General features: G+C 40.4%; 1 protein-coding gene across 2 annotated transcripts in view; it reads right to left on the reverse strand.

Moving 5' to 3' along the window:
* LOC138446671 (ATP-binding cassette sub-family C member 4-like) overlaps nt 1-13,673 on the reverse strand; it is a 174,667-nt gene that overhangs the window by 79,254 nt on the left and 81,740 nt on the right. For both annotated transcript variants that reach the window (XM_069601903.1, XM_069601902.1), the window contains 2 exons: nt 2,727-2,873; nt 618-697 (listed from right to left, as the gene is read on the reverse strand). In XM_069601903.1, the coding sequence (XP_069458004.1) occupies nt 618-697; nt 2,727-2,873 (227 nt within the window). The remainder of the gene's footprint in view (nt 1-617; nt 698-2,726; nt 2,874-13,673) is intronic.

Raw genomic sequence — 13,673 nt, forward strand, 5'->3', positions numbered from 1 at the left:
AATAAACTAGTGCAGTAAATATCTGTCCTCTGTGGTAATTCAGTGCCTTGTGCATGTCTGACTGCAACCCCGTGAACTGTAGCCCACCAGGCTCCTCTGCCCATGGAATTTTCCAGGCAAGAATACTGGAGTGGCTTGCCATTTCCTTCTCCAGGAGATCTTCTTGACCCAAGGATTGAACTCTTGTTTCTTGTGTCTCCTGCACTGGCAAGTGAATTCTTTAACTCTGAGCCACCTGGGAAGCCCAATACAATGCATAATTTAGTTCATCTAGGCTATCTTTCCATGAGAGGTGATTTTTTTCCCCTATTATGAAATGTGCTCACAGTAAGGGAATCCACACCAGAAACCTGGAAGGCAGAGGGAGAACCACTTACCCAGCATGTCACTGCTTCAGACCAACCTTGACAAGACTGTGTAGCCACTCCTGCCCCAGGTGTTCCTCATGTTAGCTCAGCCTCCCAAACTGCACCTTTCTCTCATAAATATAACCTTTACTGAAGGTAACAGGGCACAACACCAGGCTGAAAGCCCACCCTCAAGCCCCTGTGAGAAGGCCTTGATAAACAGGTATTCTGCTCCTTCCTGCGAGAATTCTGGCAGGACTGATACATTACCTGGATGAAATCTTGAAATATCAGGGGCAGCAAGTCATCCATATGCCCAATGTCTTTCGAGAAGCAATTTAAAATCCTTCCTGCAAGAACAAGATACAAGAAAATACTCACTTCCTCATATAGGAACCTTAAGGGAAACAATACATGAACAAATCAAAACAATAATTTTAAAGCACATGTATTTAGGGACTTCCCTGGTGATACAGTGGAGAAGAATCTGCTTGCCAATGCAGGGGACATTACAAATTCCACTTTTGAAAATAAAAGATAGGAGAGTTCAATTTAATATACCACTAAAAGAGTAAGTAATTTACAGCCCCTAAGCCTTTTGGGCAAAGCAGGCCTATCTTTGCAGTACTTATTTGGGCTTCTATTTTCTTGACTGAATAAAGTCATGCTAAGAGATACAGGAGGGGGACACAAGATAAATATAGTGTGCTGACTGTTCTAAGATTAGTGGCCTTCAGGATTTAAACTTGATCCCAAATCCTTGAATAATAAATAAGTCAGCATCTGGAGAAGCCTACAGGTCTTGAATATAAAGAGCCTGGTTAACTGTGGTCATGAACACTCAGAGGCTGTGAGAACAGAAATTCACTCCCACTTAATGCTCTCAACTTTATGACTAGTTTTCACATTAACAGGCAAAGTGGAGCAACTTCACACCCATAATAGCATGAACTCCTCCAATCCCTTCCTCACTCTGGCTTCATAATAAGATGAGAACTGTGTGGGCCTCTGCAGTTTACCATCCTGTGCTCTGCTCACTGCCTGGACTAAAAAACGTGCACTGAATAAATCTACACAAGATGCTGCCCTCAACATTCTTATTTAATCCTCACAACAGTCTTGTGGAACAGAAAGGGCAGTGGTTATTCCCATTTCACAGGAGAGAAGTTCCCAGACACCACGTCGTCATCTCACTAAGGTTCATTAGGCACCGCCTATGTGCTAAGTGCTGCGAATTGTTAACCTGCTTAATGCCCACAATACCAAGATATTAGTGTGTGAACAGTATCCTCATTGTACAGGTAAGAAAATCAAGACACAGAGAAATTAAATAACTAGCACAGAAGTATTACCATAGTAACTATTACTATTAGCTAACTAGCAACAGGACTGAACCCAGCCAGCTGGTTCCAGAGTCCACACTTAAGACCATGACAACATCCTGCCTGGAGATTTGCCTGGCCAGTAGAATCTACCTGCTTTGGCCTCAGTCACATGACTAGTTGATGACCAGGCTGAGGCTACACTTGTCCTCCCTCCAGTCACATCCCTGCCTCGACAGGCCCTGTCAATCATCACCTGTGAGAGAACAAAGCCCCCTGGGCCTCAGCACAAGTGTAACCAACTGAACAGAGTGGGCATGTTCACTAAAGAACTAACTCTTCGCAGAAACCCAGGTCAGGAGGCTGTCTTCTGAAGCAATACAGGTCAAAGGCCTCAAAGTAGAGGAAACAACCACTGGGAAACCATCAGGGACACTGTTACTTAATACTGAAGATCCACCTGCTATGTACCACAAAGCCTCTTAAATGTAACCAGAAGTTCATTATAAAACTAGAGAGCTGACTTTATTGAAGACGATGTATACATTTAACTGATCTTGTGTTTTAATCAATTTTCCACTACCACTTAGGTAAACCTCAAAATATGAGCACATGCCAGACCTCTGTGATCCCAGAAATGGATGAGCAATGAAAAAGAGAAACACACAGCCTGTCTCCTATAGAGATGTTCCTGAAAGAAGGTCCTTCCTAGTTAGCTTAACATTATTAACATAGGAACATTTCAACAACTAGTCAAAATTATTTCAACACATTTGCATCATATCTTGGGTGCTTTGTATGTCTTACAAATGGATTCATAAATCATCCTGCAAAGTAAACATTCATTTATCTTTATAGACACACACAAATTGGAATAAAAGGTTGCATACTCCTATGCAGATTTTCTCTGGTAGGAAAAAATATTAGTGAAGCTTTTCATAGAAAATGAACGGTGATTTTCTTCTAAGCATCTCTTCCATTTTCAAATATCAAATGTAATCAGGAACTAAATGTGTTAACAAGACATATTCACTGAGAAACCTGGTGTCTGACTTACCTATTGGATTTCTATAGAAGAACAATACTGGAGCTCTCAAAATGGACCTCAACATTTTGTTATGCAAAGTTTGTGAAGAATTAACAAGGACGTAGAATATCAACAGAGACCTTGTGATGCCAGAAAGGATGGTAGATACAGTTAACCCTGAAATAAAGAAACATCACTCAGCACAAGATCTCTGCCTTATCCTCAATGATGTTAAAGCATGGAAGACAGTTTATAAAATATTATGTATTTTATTCTATAAATAAGATTTATATAAAATTTATACATGTAGACTATATAATACATTTATATATATAAATGCATATATATGTGAATATACATATGAAATGGGTTGTATAAGAACTTGATGCTGTCACAAAATATTTATAAAGAAGAATATGAAAATCACTATTTTCCTCTCACTAAATAGAAACAGCACAGGGAGGAAAGTCTTATATAAATTACAGTTTCATTCCAGGCTTTCCTAATTCACTTACAAGTTCTAATAAAAACTCACAAGAAAGATAATTACAGGGCTCTCTTGGTAGTTCAGTGTTGGAGAGTCCATCTGCCAATGCAGGAGACATGGATTCAGCCCCTGACCCAGGTGAATCCCACATGTCTCAGAGCAGCTGAGCCTGTGCTCCATAACTATTTAGCTTGTGCTCTAGACTGTAGGGACCACAACTACTAAAGCCCACTGGCTGCATCTGCTGAAGTCCACACACCCTAGAGCCCATGCTCTGAAACAAGAGAAGGCATGTAATGAGAAACCTGCACGTCGCAATTAGAGTAGACTCTGCCCTTGGCAACTAGAGAAAGTCCACACAGTGATGAAGACACAGCATGGCCAATAAATAAAACTTAAAAAAAAAAACTTTAATTATTAAACACTTTTTAAAAACAAAAAGAAAGATAATTATGAAAAATAGTTGATCTTCTTCCCTTTGCCACATTTCAAATCCTACTAGTTACATATTCCACAATCAAAGCATACTTCAGTTTTAGATATCAGCATGATAAGGAAGAGTTACAGGAGAAATGACTTACCATTTCCTTGTAAACAGTAAATTTACATGAAAATTTACTTATATGTAAAATAGCTACCTGAGAACCTACTTTTATAGCACAGAAAATTCTACTCAGTGGTGACCTAAATGAAAAGGAAATTAAAAAAATGGGGACATGTGTGTAATGTACGTATGACTAATGGCACTTTGTTGTAGAGCAAAATCTCACACGACATTGTAAAGCAACTATACTCCAGTCAAAATTAATAAAAATAAAATAAATTAAAAAATAACATAGCAATTTCTAGGTCCAAGTAGTTTTAAAGAGTACAGAAGGATTATATTAACTTGCAAACAGACAACTTAATTGTTTGCAACTAACAGTTAGTTTGCAAACTATTGCTATTCAAGAAACAGCAAGAAACTATTATATTTGACAAGAGATAATTATAACCTAAATAATAATTTATAGATAATCTGAACAAGCAACTAACCTCTCACTAAATGTTTTAAGGAAACACAAAGCATTTGTAAATAAATATTATCATTTAAATTTTTTTATCAATGATAAATGAGCATCACTATGCATATAAAACCACATAAAAAGTCAGAAGGAGCAGCCATGAGGAGATCCACATCCAAGGTCAGAGAAAACCTAGTAAGACGGTAGGCACTGGAGCAGCTGTGAGGAGATGCCCCATGTCTTAGGCAAAGGAGCAGCCCCAGCAAGACAGCAGAAGGGGCAAATTCACGTTTAGAATCAAACCCCATTCCCGCCAGAGATGCTCAGAGGGCTCACATGAACCTTGTGCACACCAGGACCCAGGGTCCCCACAGAGACTGAGACAGAACTGTGTTTGAGTGTCTCCTGTGGAGGTATGGGTCAGCAGTAGTCTGCCGCAGGGACAGGGGCTCTGCGTGTGGGTATGGCATAAGTCCTCTTGGAGGAGGTCACCATTAACCCCACCATAGAGCTGCCAGAACTTACACAGGACTGGGAAATAGACTCGTGGAGGGCACAACAGAACCTTGTGCACCAGGACCAAGGAGGAAGGAACAGGGACCCCACAGGAGACTTGCCTATGGGAGTCCGGGGGTCTCCTCTGAAGGTGTGGGTCGGTGGTGGCCTGCAGCAGGGTTGGGGGCACGGTCTGTAGCATTACATGCATGGGATCTTTTGAGGGAAGTCACCATTATATTCATTCAGTTCAGTTCAGTTCATTCTCTCAGTCGTGTCTGACTCTATGCAACCCCATGAACAGCAGCAGGCCAGGCCTCCCTGTCCATCACCAACTCCCAGAGTTCACTCAGACTCATGTCCATCAAGTCAGTAATGCCATCCAGATATCTCATCCTCTGTCATCCCCTTATCCTCATGCCCCCAATCCCTCCCAGCATCAGGGTTTTTCCAATGAGCCAACTCTTTGTATGAGGTGGCAAAAGTATTGGAGGTTCAGCCTTAGCATCACTCCTCCCAAAGAACACCCAAGACTGATCTCCTTTAGGATAGACTGGTTGGATCTCCTTGCAGTCCAAGGGACTCTCTAAAGCCTTCTCCAGCACCGCAGTTCAAAAGCATCAATTCTTTGGTGCTCCGCTTTCTTCACAGTCCAACTCTCATATCCATACATGACTACTAGAAAACCACAGCCTTGACTAGACAGACCTTTGTTGGCAAAGTAATATCTCTATTTTCCATGCTATCTAACTCGGTCAAAACTTTCCTTCCAAGGAGTAAGCATCTTTTAATTTCATGGCTGCAATCACCATCTGCAGTGATTTTGAGACCAAAAAAAATAAAGTCTGACACTGTTTCCACTGTTTCCCCATCTATTTCCCATGAAGTGATGGGACTGGATGTCATAATCTTCATTTTCTGAATGTTGAGCTTTAAGTCAACTTTTTCACTCTTGTCCTTCACTTTCATCAAGAGGCTTTTTAGTTCCTCTTCACTATCTGCCATAAGGGTGGTGTCATCTGCATATCTGAGGTGATTGATATTTCTCTTGGCAATCTTGATTCCAGCTTGTGCTTCTTCCAGCCCAGAGTTTCTCATGATATACTCTGCATATAAGTTAAATAAGCAGGGTGACAATATACAGCTTTGATGTACTCCTTTTCCTATTTGGAACCAGTCTGTTGTTCCATGCCCAGTTCTAGCTGTTGCTTCCTGACCTGCATGTAGGTTTCTCAAGAGGCAGGTCAGGTGGTGTGGTATTGCCATCTCTTTCAGAATTTTCCACAGTTTATTGTGATCTGCACAGTTAAAGGCTTTGGCATAGTCAATAAAGAAGAAACAGACATTTTTCTGGAACTCTCTTGCTTTTTCCATGATCCAGCGGATGTTAGCAATTTGATCTCTGGTTCCTCTGCCTTTTCTAAAACTAGCTTGAACATCTGGAAGTTCATGGTTCATGTATTGCTGAAGCCTGGCTTGGAGAATTTTGAGCATTATTTTACTAGCGTGTGAGATGAGTGCAATTGTGCGGTAGTTTGAGCATTCCTTGGCATTGCCTTTCTTAGGGATTGGAATGAAAACTGACCTTTTCAAGTCCTGTGGCCATTGCTGAGTTTTCCAAGTTTGCTGGCATATTGAGTGCAGCACTTTCACAGCATCATCTTTTTGGATTTGAAATAGCTCAACTAGAATTCCATCACCTCCACTAGCTTTGTTCATAGTGATGCTTCCTAAGGTCCACTTGCCTTCACATTCCAGGATGTCTGGCTCTAGGTGAGTGATCACACTATCGTGATTAATTGGGTTGTGAAGATCTTTTTTGTACAGTTCCTCTGTGTATTCTTGTCACTTCATAATATCTTCTGCTTATGTTAGGTCCAGACCATTTCTGTCCTTTATCGAGCCCATCTTTGCAAGAAATGTTCCCTTGGTATCTCTAATATTCTTGAAGAGATCTCTAGTCTTTCCCATTCTGTTGTTTTCCTCTATTTCTTTGCATTGATCTCTGAAGAAGGCTTTCTTATCTCTCCTTGCTATTCTTTGGAACTTTGCATTCAGATGCTTGTATCTTTCCTTTTCTCCTTTGCTTTTTGCTTCTCTTCTTTTCACAGCTGTTTGTAAGGCCTCCTCAGACAGTCATTTTTCTTTTTTGCATTTCTTTTCCATGGGGATGATCTTGATCCCTGTCTCCTGTACAATGTCATGAACCTCCGACCATAGCTCATCAGGCACTCTATCTTTGATATCTAGTCCCTTAAATCTTTTCTCACTTCCCCTGTATAACCATAAGGGATTTGATTTAGGTCATACCTGAATGGTCTAGCAGTTTTCCCTACTTTCTTCAATTAAGTCTGAATTTGGCAATAAGGAGTTCACAATCTGAGCCACAGTCAGCTCCTGGTCTTATTTTTGTTGACTGTATAGAACTTTTCCATCTTTGGCTGCAAAGAATATAATCAATCTGATTTTGGTGTTGACCATCTGGTGATGTCCATGTGTAGAGTCTTCTCTTGTGTTGTTGGAAGAGGGTGTTTGCTGACACAATGTGGTCCACTGGAGAAGGGAATGGAAAACCACTTCAGTATTCTTGCCTTGAGAACCCCATGAACAGTATGAAAAGGCAAAATGATAAGATACTCAAAGAGGAACTCCCCAGGTCAGTAGGTGAAACAGATCAGTGGAGAAATAACTCCAGAAAGAATGAAGGGATGGAGCCTAAGCAAAAACAATACCCAGCTGTGGATGTGACTGGTGATAGAAGCAAGGTCTGACGCTGTAAGAGAAATATTGCATAGGAATCTGAAATATCAGGTCCATGAATCAAGGCAAATTGGAAGTGGTCAAACAGGAGATGGCAAGAGTAAACATCGACATTCTAGGAATCAGTGAACTAAAATGGACTGGAATGGGTGAATTTAACTCAGATGGCCATTATATCCACTACTGTAGGCAGGAATCCCTCAGAAGAAATGGAGTAGCCATCATGGTCAACAAAAGAGTCCAAAATGCAGTACTTAGATGCAATCTCAAAAATGACAGAATGATCTCTGTCCATTTCCAACGCAAACCATTCAATATCACGGTAACCCAAGTCTATGCCCCAACCAGTAACACTGAAGAAGCTGAAGTTGAACGGTTCTATGAAGACCTCAAGACCTTTAGAACTAACACCCAAAAAAGATGTCCTTTTCATTATAGGGGACTGGAATGCAAAAGTAGGAAGTGAAGAAACACCTGGAGTAACAGGCAAATTTGGCCTCGGGATGTGGAATTAAGCAGGGCAAAGACTAAAAGAGTTTTGCCAAGAAAATGCACCTCCACCATAGTTTATCTTTATTACCTCCACCATAGTTTGGCCCAAGGTAAGTAGCAGGGAGGGAACACAGCTCCACCCATCAACAGAAAATTGGATTAAAGATTTACTGAGCATAGTCCTGCCCATCAGAACAGGACCCAGTATGCCCCCTCAGTCAGTCTCTCCCATCAGGAAGTTTCCATAAGCTTCTTATCCTTCTCCACCAGAGGGCAAACAGACTGAAAGCCACAATCACAAAAAAAACTAACCAATCTCATTACATGGACCACAGCCTTGTCTAACTCAATGAAACTATGAGCCATGCCATGTAGGAGTACCTAAGACTGATGGGTGATGGTGGAGAGTTCTGACACAATGCGGTCCACTGGAGAAGGAAACAGGAAACCCCTTCAGTATTCCAGCCTTGAGAACCTCATGAACAGTATGAAAAGGCAAAAAGATAGGACCCTGAAAGATGAACTCCCCAGGTTGGTAGGTACCCAATATGCTACTAGAGGACAGTGGAGAAATAACTTCAGAAAGAATCAAGAGATGGAGCCAAAGCAAAAACAACGCCCAGTTGTGGATGTGACTGGTGATGGGAGCAAGGTCTGATGCTGTAAAGAGCAATATTGCAAAGGAACCTGGATTGTTAGGTCCATGAATCCAGGCAAATTGGAAGCAATCAAACAGGAGATGGCAAGAGTGAATGCCATCAAATTCCTAAAATTTGACAGTTTAGGAATCAGCGAACTAAAATGGACTGGAATGGGTGAATGTAACTCAGAAGAACTTTGTATATACTACTGTGTGCAGGAGTCCATTAGAAGAAATGGACAGAGTCAAAGCAAAAACAACATCTAGTTGTGAATATGACTGGTGATGGAAGTAAAGTCCAGTGCTGCAGAGAACCATATTGTATAGGAACCTGGAATATTAGGTCCATGAATCAAGACAAATTGGAAGGGGTCAAACAGGAGATAATAAAGGTGAACATTGATGTTGTAGGAATCAGTGAACTAAAATGGACTGAAACAGGTGAATTTAACTCAGATGACCATTATATCTACTATTGTGGGCAGGAATCCCTTAGAAGAAATGGAGTAGCCATCATATTCAACAAAAGAGTCCAAAATCCAGTACTTGGATGCAATCTCAAAAAACACAGAATGATCTCTGTTCATTTCCAAGGCAAACCACTCAGTATCACGGTAATCCAAGTCTATGCTCTGACCAGAAATGCGTAAGAGGTGGAAGTTGAACAGTTCTATGAAGACCTACAGGACCTTCTAGAATTAACACCCAAAAAAAGATGTTCTTTTCATTATAGGGGACTGGAATGCAAAATTAGGAAATCAAGAAACACCTGGAGTAACAGGCAAATCTGGCCTTGGAGTACAGAATGAATCAGGGCAAAGGCTCTTGGTGTTTTGCCAAGAGAATACACTGGTCATAGCAAATACCTTCTTCCAACAACACAAGAGAAGACTCTACACATGGACATCACCAGATGATCAACATTAAACTCACACTGATTAATATTCTTTGCAGCCAAAGATGGAGACACTTTATACAGTCAGCAAAAAACAAGATTGGGAGCTGACTGTGGCTCAGATCATGAATTCATTATTGCCAAATTCAGACATGAAAGTAGGGAAAACCACTAGACCATTCAGGTATGACCTAAATAAAATCTGTTATGATTATACAATGGAAGTGAGAAATAGATTTAAGGGACTAGATCTGATAGAGTGCCTAATGAACTATGGATGGAAGCTCGTGACAATGTACAGGAGACAGGGAGCAAGACCTACTCAAGAAAGAGAAATGCAAAAGAGAAAAATGGCTGTCTGAGGAGGCCTTAAAAATAGCTGTGAAAAGAAGAGAAGCAAAAAGCAAAGGAGAAAAGGAAAGATATACCCATTTAAATGCAGAGTTCCAAATAATAGAAAGGAGAGATAAGAAAGCCTTCCTCAGTGATCCATGCAAAGAAATAGAGAAAAACAACAGAACGGGAAAGACTAGAGATCTCTTCAAGAAAATTAGAGATACAAAGGGAACATTTCATGCAAAGATGGGCTCGATAAAGGACAGAAATGGGATGGACCAAACAGAAGCAGAAGATCTTAAGAAGAGGTGGCAAGAATACACAGAAGAACTATACAAAAAAGATCTTCACAACCCAGATAATCACGATGGTATGATCTCTCACCTAGAGCCAGACATCCTGGAATGTGAAGTCAAGTGGTCCTTAGTAAGCATCACTATGAACAATGCTAGCAGAGGTGATGGAAATCCAGTTGAGTTATTTCAAATCCTAAAAGATGATGCTGTGAAAGTGCTGCACTCAATATGCCAGCAAATTTGGAAAACTCAGCAGTGGCCACAGGAGTTGAAAGGTCAGTTTTCATTTGAATCCCACAGAATAAATGAATGCTCAAACTACTGCACATTTGCTCTCATCTCACATGCTACCAAAGTAATGCTCAAAATTCTCCAAGCCAGGCTTCAGCGATACATGAACCATGAACTTCCAGATGTTCAAGCTGGTTTTAGAAAAGGCAGAGGAACCAGAGATCAAATTGCCAACATCTGCTGGATCATCAAAAAAGAAAGAGAGTTCCAGAAAAACTTCTATTTCTGATTTATTGACTATGCCAAAGCCTTTGACTGTGTGGATCACAAGAAACTGTGGAAAATTCTGAAAGAGATGGGAATACCAAACCACCTGACCTGCCTCTTGAGATATCTGTATGCAGATCAGAAGCAACAGTTAGAACTGGACATGGAATAACAGACTGGTTCCAAATAGGAAAAGGAGTATGTCAAGGCTGTATATTGTCATCATGCTTATTTAACTTATATGCAGAGTACATCATGAGAAACGCTGGGCTGGATGAAGTACAAGCTGGAATAAAGATTGCTGGGAGAAATATCAATAACCTCAGATATGCAGATGACATTGCCCTTATTGTAGAAATGAAGAACTAAAGAGCCTTTGATGAAAGTGAAAGTGGAGAGTGAAAAATTTGGCTTAAAGCTCAACATTCAGAAAACTAAGATCATGGGATCTGGTCCCATCACTTCATGGCAAATAGATGGGGAAACAGTGGAGACAGTGACAGACTTTATTTTTGGGGACTCCAAAATTACTGCAGATGGTGATTGCAGCCATGAAATTAAAAGACGCTTGCTCCTTGGAAGAAAAGTTATAATCAATCTAGACAGTATATTAAAAAGCAGAGATATTTGTTTGCCAACAAAGGTCCATCTATTCAAGGCTGTGGTTTTTCCAGTAGTCATGTATGGGTGTGAGAGTTGAACTATAAAGAAAGCTGAGGGCTTAAGAATTGATGCTTTTGAACTATGATGTTGGAGAAGACTCTTGAGAGCCCCTGGAACTGCAAGGAGATCCAACCAGTCCATCCTAAAGAAAATAAGTCCGGAATGTTCATTGAAAGGACTGATGTTGAAGCTGAAACTCCAATACTCTGGCCACCTGATGCGAAGAGCTGACTCATTTGAAAAACTCTGATGCTAGGAAAGATTGAGGGCAGGAGGAGAAGGAGACAACAGAGAATGAAATGGTGGGATGGCATCACTGACTCAATGAACATGAGTTTGAGTAAACTCTGGGAGTTGGTGATGGACAGGGAAGCCTGGTGTGCTGTAGTACATGAGGTCACAACGAGTCCGACACGACTGAGCAACTGATCTGAACTGAACTAATAAAAATGAAGATAGCATATAAAAATGAAAATAGCCCTCCGAACATCTCTTCAACTCACAATGGTAAATAAAGGGGTGATGACCCTTGTAATAAATATTCCTTCACATAGTGTTTTTCCATTCAGCTGACACATCAGTATTAAACTCTGAAACCTGCTCAGATTCCTGAATTCCATCAACAAGCATTTGCCCTAGCCCACTACCCTATATGAATATATAACAGAATCCTTTCCTTCTTCCTTTAAGCCCCCATAGTCCACCAATTAAGAAGGTAAACAGCTAATGTATTTAGATTTCTTAGCAAGTGATTCATAAAATAAACACCAAATTTCAAAGAGTGGATTTTTATATACCACATTCTTTGTAGAAAGTTTATACAAGTGTTTCCTGTGGGGATATTGCTATTTATTTATTTATTTTTACTGGCGTGTAGTTGCTTTACAATGTTGTGTTAGTTTCTGTACAAGGAAGTAAATCAGCAATATGTACATATAACCCCTCCTCCTATACCTCCCCCTCTCAACCAGTCCCACCCCTCAGTGTCCTCAGAGAGCACTGTACCGAGTTCCCTGTACTATCCAGCAAGTTCCCACTCACTATCTAGTGTATGGTAGTGTATACTCCTAACCTGTCCATTCATCTCCTATACCTCCCCCACATGTTTCCATACCTACATTCTCTACATCACTATCTCTATTCCTGCAATTAGGTTCATCCATACCATTTTTCTAGAGTTCACATATCTGTGTTAATATATGCATTTTTTTGCTTTTCTTTCTGACTTACTTCGCTCTGTATAACAGACTCTATGTCCACCCATGTCTCTACAAATGAGCCAATTTCATTCTTTTTTTGTAGTTGAGTAATATTCCATTATATATAGGTACCATAAAAGAGACGAAAAGACAATCCTCAGAATGGGAGAAAATAACTGCAAACTAAGCAACTGACAAAGGATTAACCTTCAAAATATACAAACAGCTTATGCAGCTCAATATCAAAAAAACAAACAATCCAGTCAAAAAATGAGTGGAAGACATAGATATTTCTCCAAAGAAAACATACAGATGGTCAACATGAAAAAAATAGTTGACATCACTAATTATTAGAGAAATGCAGATCAAAAGTACAATGAGGTATCACCTCATACCAATCAGAATGGCCATCAGCAAAGAATCTTACAATAAATGCTTGAAAGGCTGTAGACAGAAGGGAACTCTCTTGTACTATGGTGGGAATGTAGATTGATATAGCTACTATGGAGAACAGTACGGAGGTTCTTTACAAACTAAATATAGAACTACCATATGACCCTGGTAGTCCAGGAGCCCCATTTCTGGACATATACCCAGAGAAAAACATGGTCCAAAAGGATACATACTGGGATATATGCACCCCAGTGTTCATTGCAGCACTGTTTACAACAGCTAACATGTGAAAGCAACCGAAATAACCATTGACAGGAATGGGCAAAGAAGAGGCGGTACATACATACAATGGACTACTACACGGCCATTAAAACAGAATGAAATAATGCCATTTGCCACAACATGGGTGGGCCTAGAGATTGTCAGGCTGAATGAAGTAAGTCAGGGAAGGAGAAATATTGTAAAACATCCCTTATAGGTGGAATCTAAAGAGAAATTATACAAATGAATGTATTTCTGTAACAGAAATGTACTGACAGACTTAGAGAATGAAATCATGGTTGTCAGGGGAAAGAAGAAGGGGGAAGAGGCAGTTGGGGAGTTTGGGATCAACATGCACACTCTTCTGTATTTAAAGTGGGTAACCAATAAGAACCTACTGTATAGCACAGGAAACTCTGCTCAGTTACATGGTAGCCTGGATGCGGGGTGGGGAAGGGATTTGGAGGAGAGTGAATACACATATATGTATGGCTGAGTGTCTTTGTTGTCCACCTGAAACTATCACAACATTGTTAAACATCTATGTGTGCATGCTAA

Source organism: Ovis canadensis, chromosome 10, assembly GCF_042477335.2.
Source record: "Ovis canadensis isolate MfBH-ARS-UI-01 breed Bighorn chromosome 10, ARS-UI_OviCan_v2, whole genome shotgun sequence".
NCBI classification, from domain to species: domain Eukaryota; kingdom Metazoa; phylum Chordata; class Mammalia; order Artiodactyla; family Bovidae; genus Ovis; species Ovis canadensis.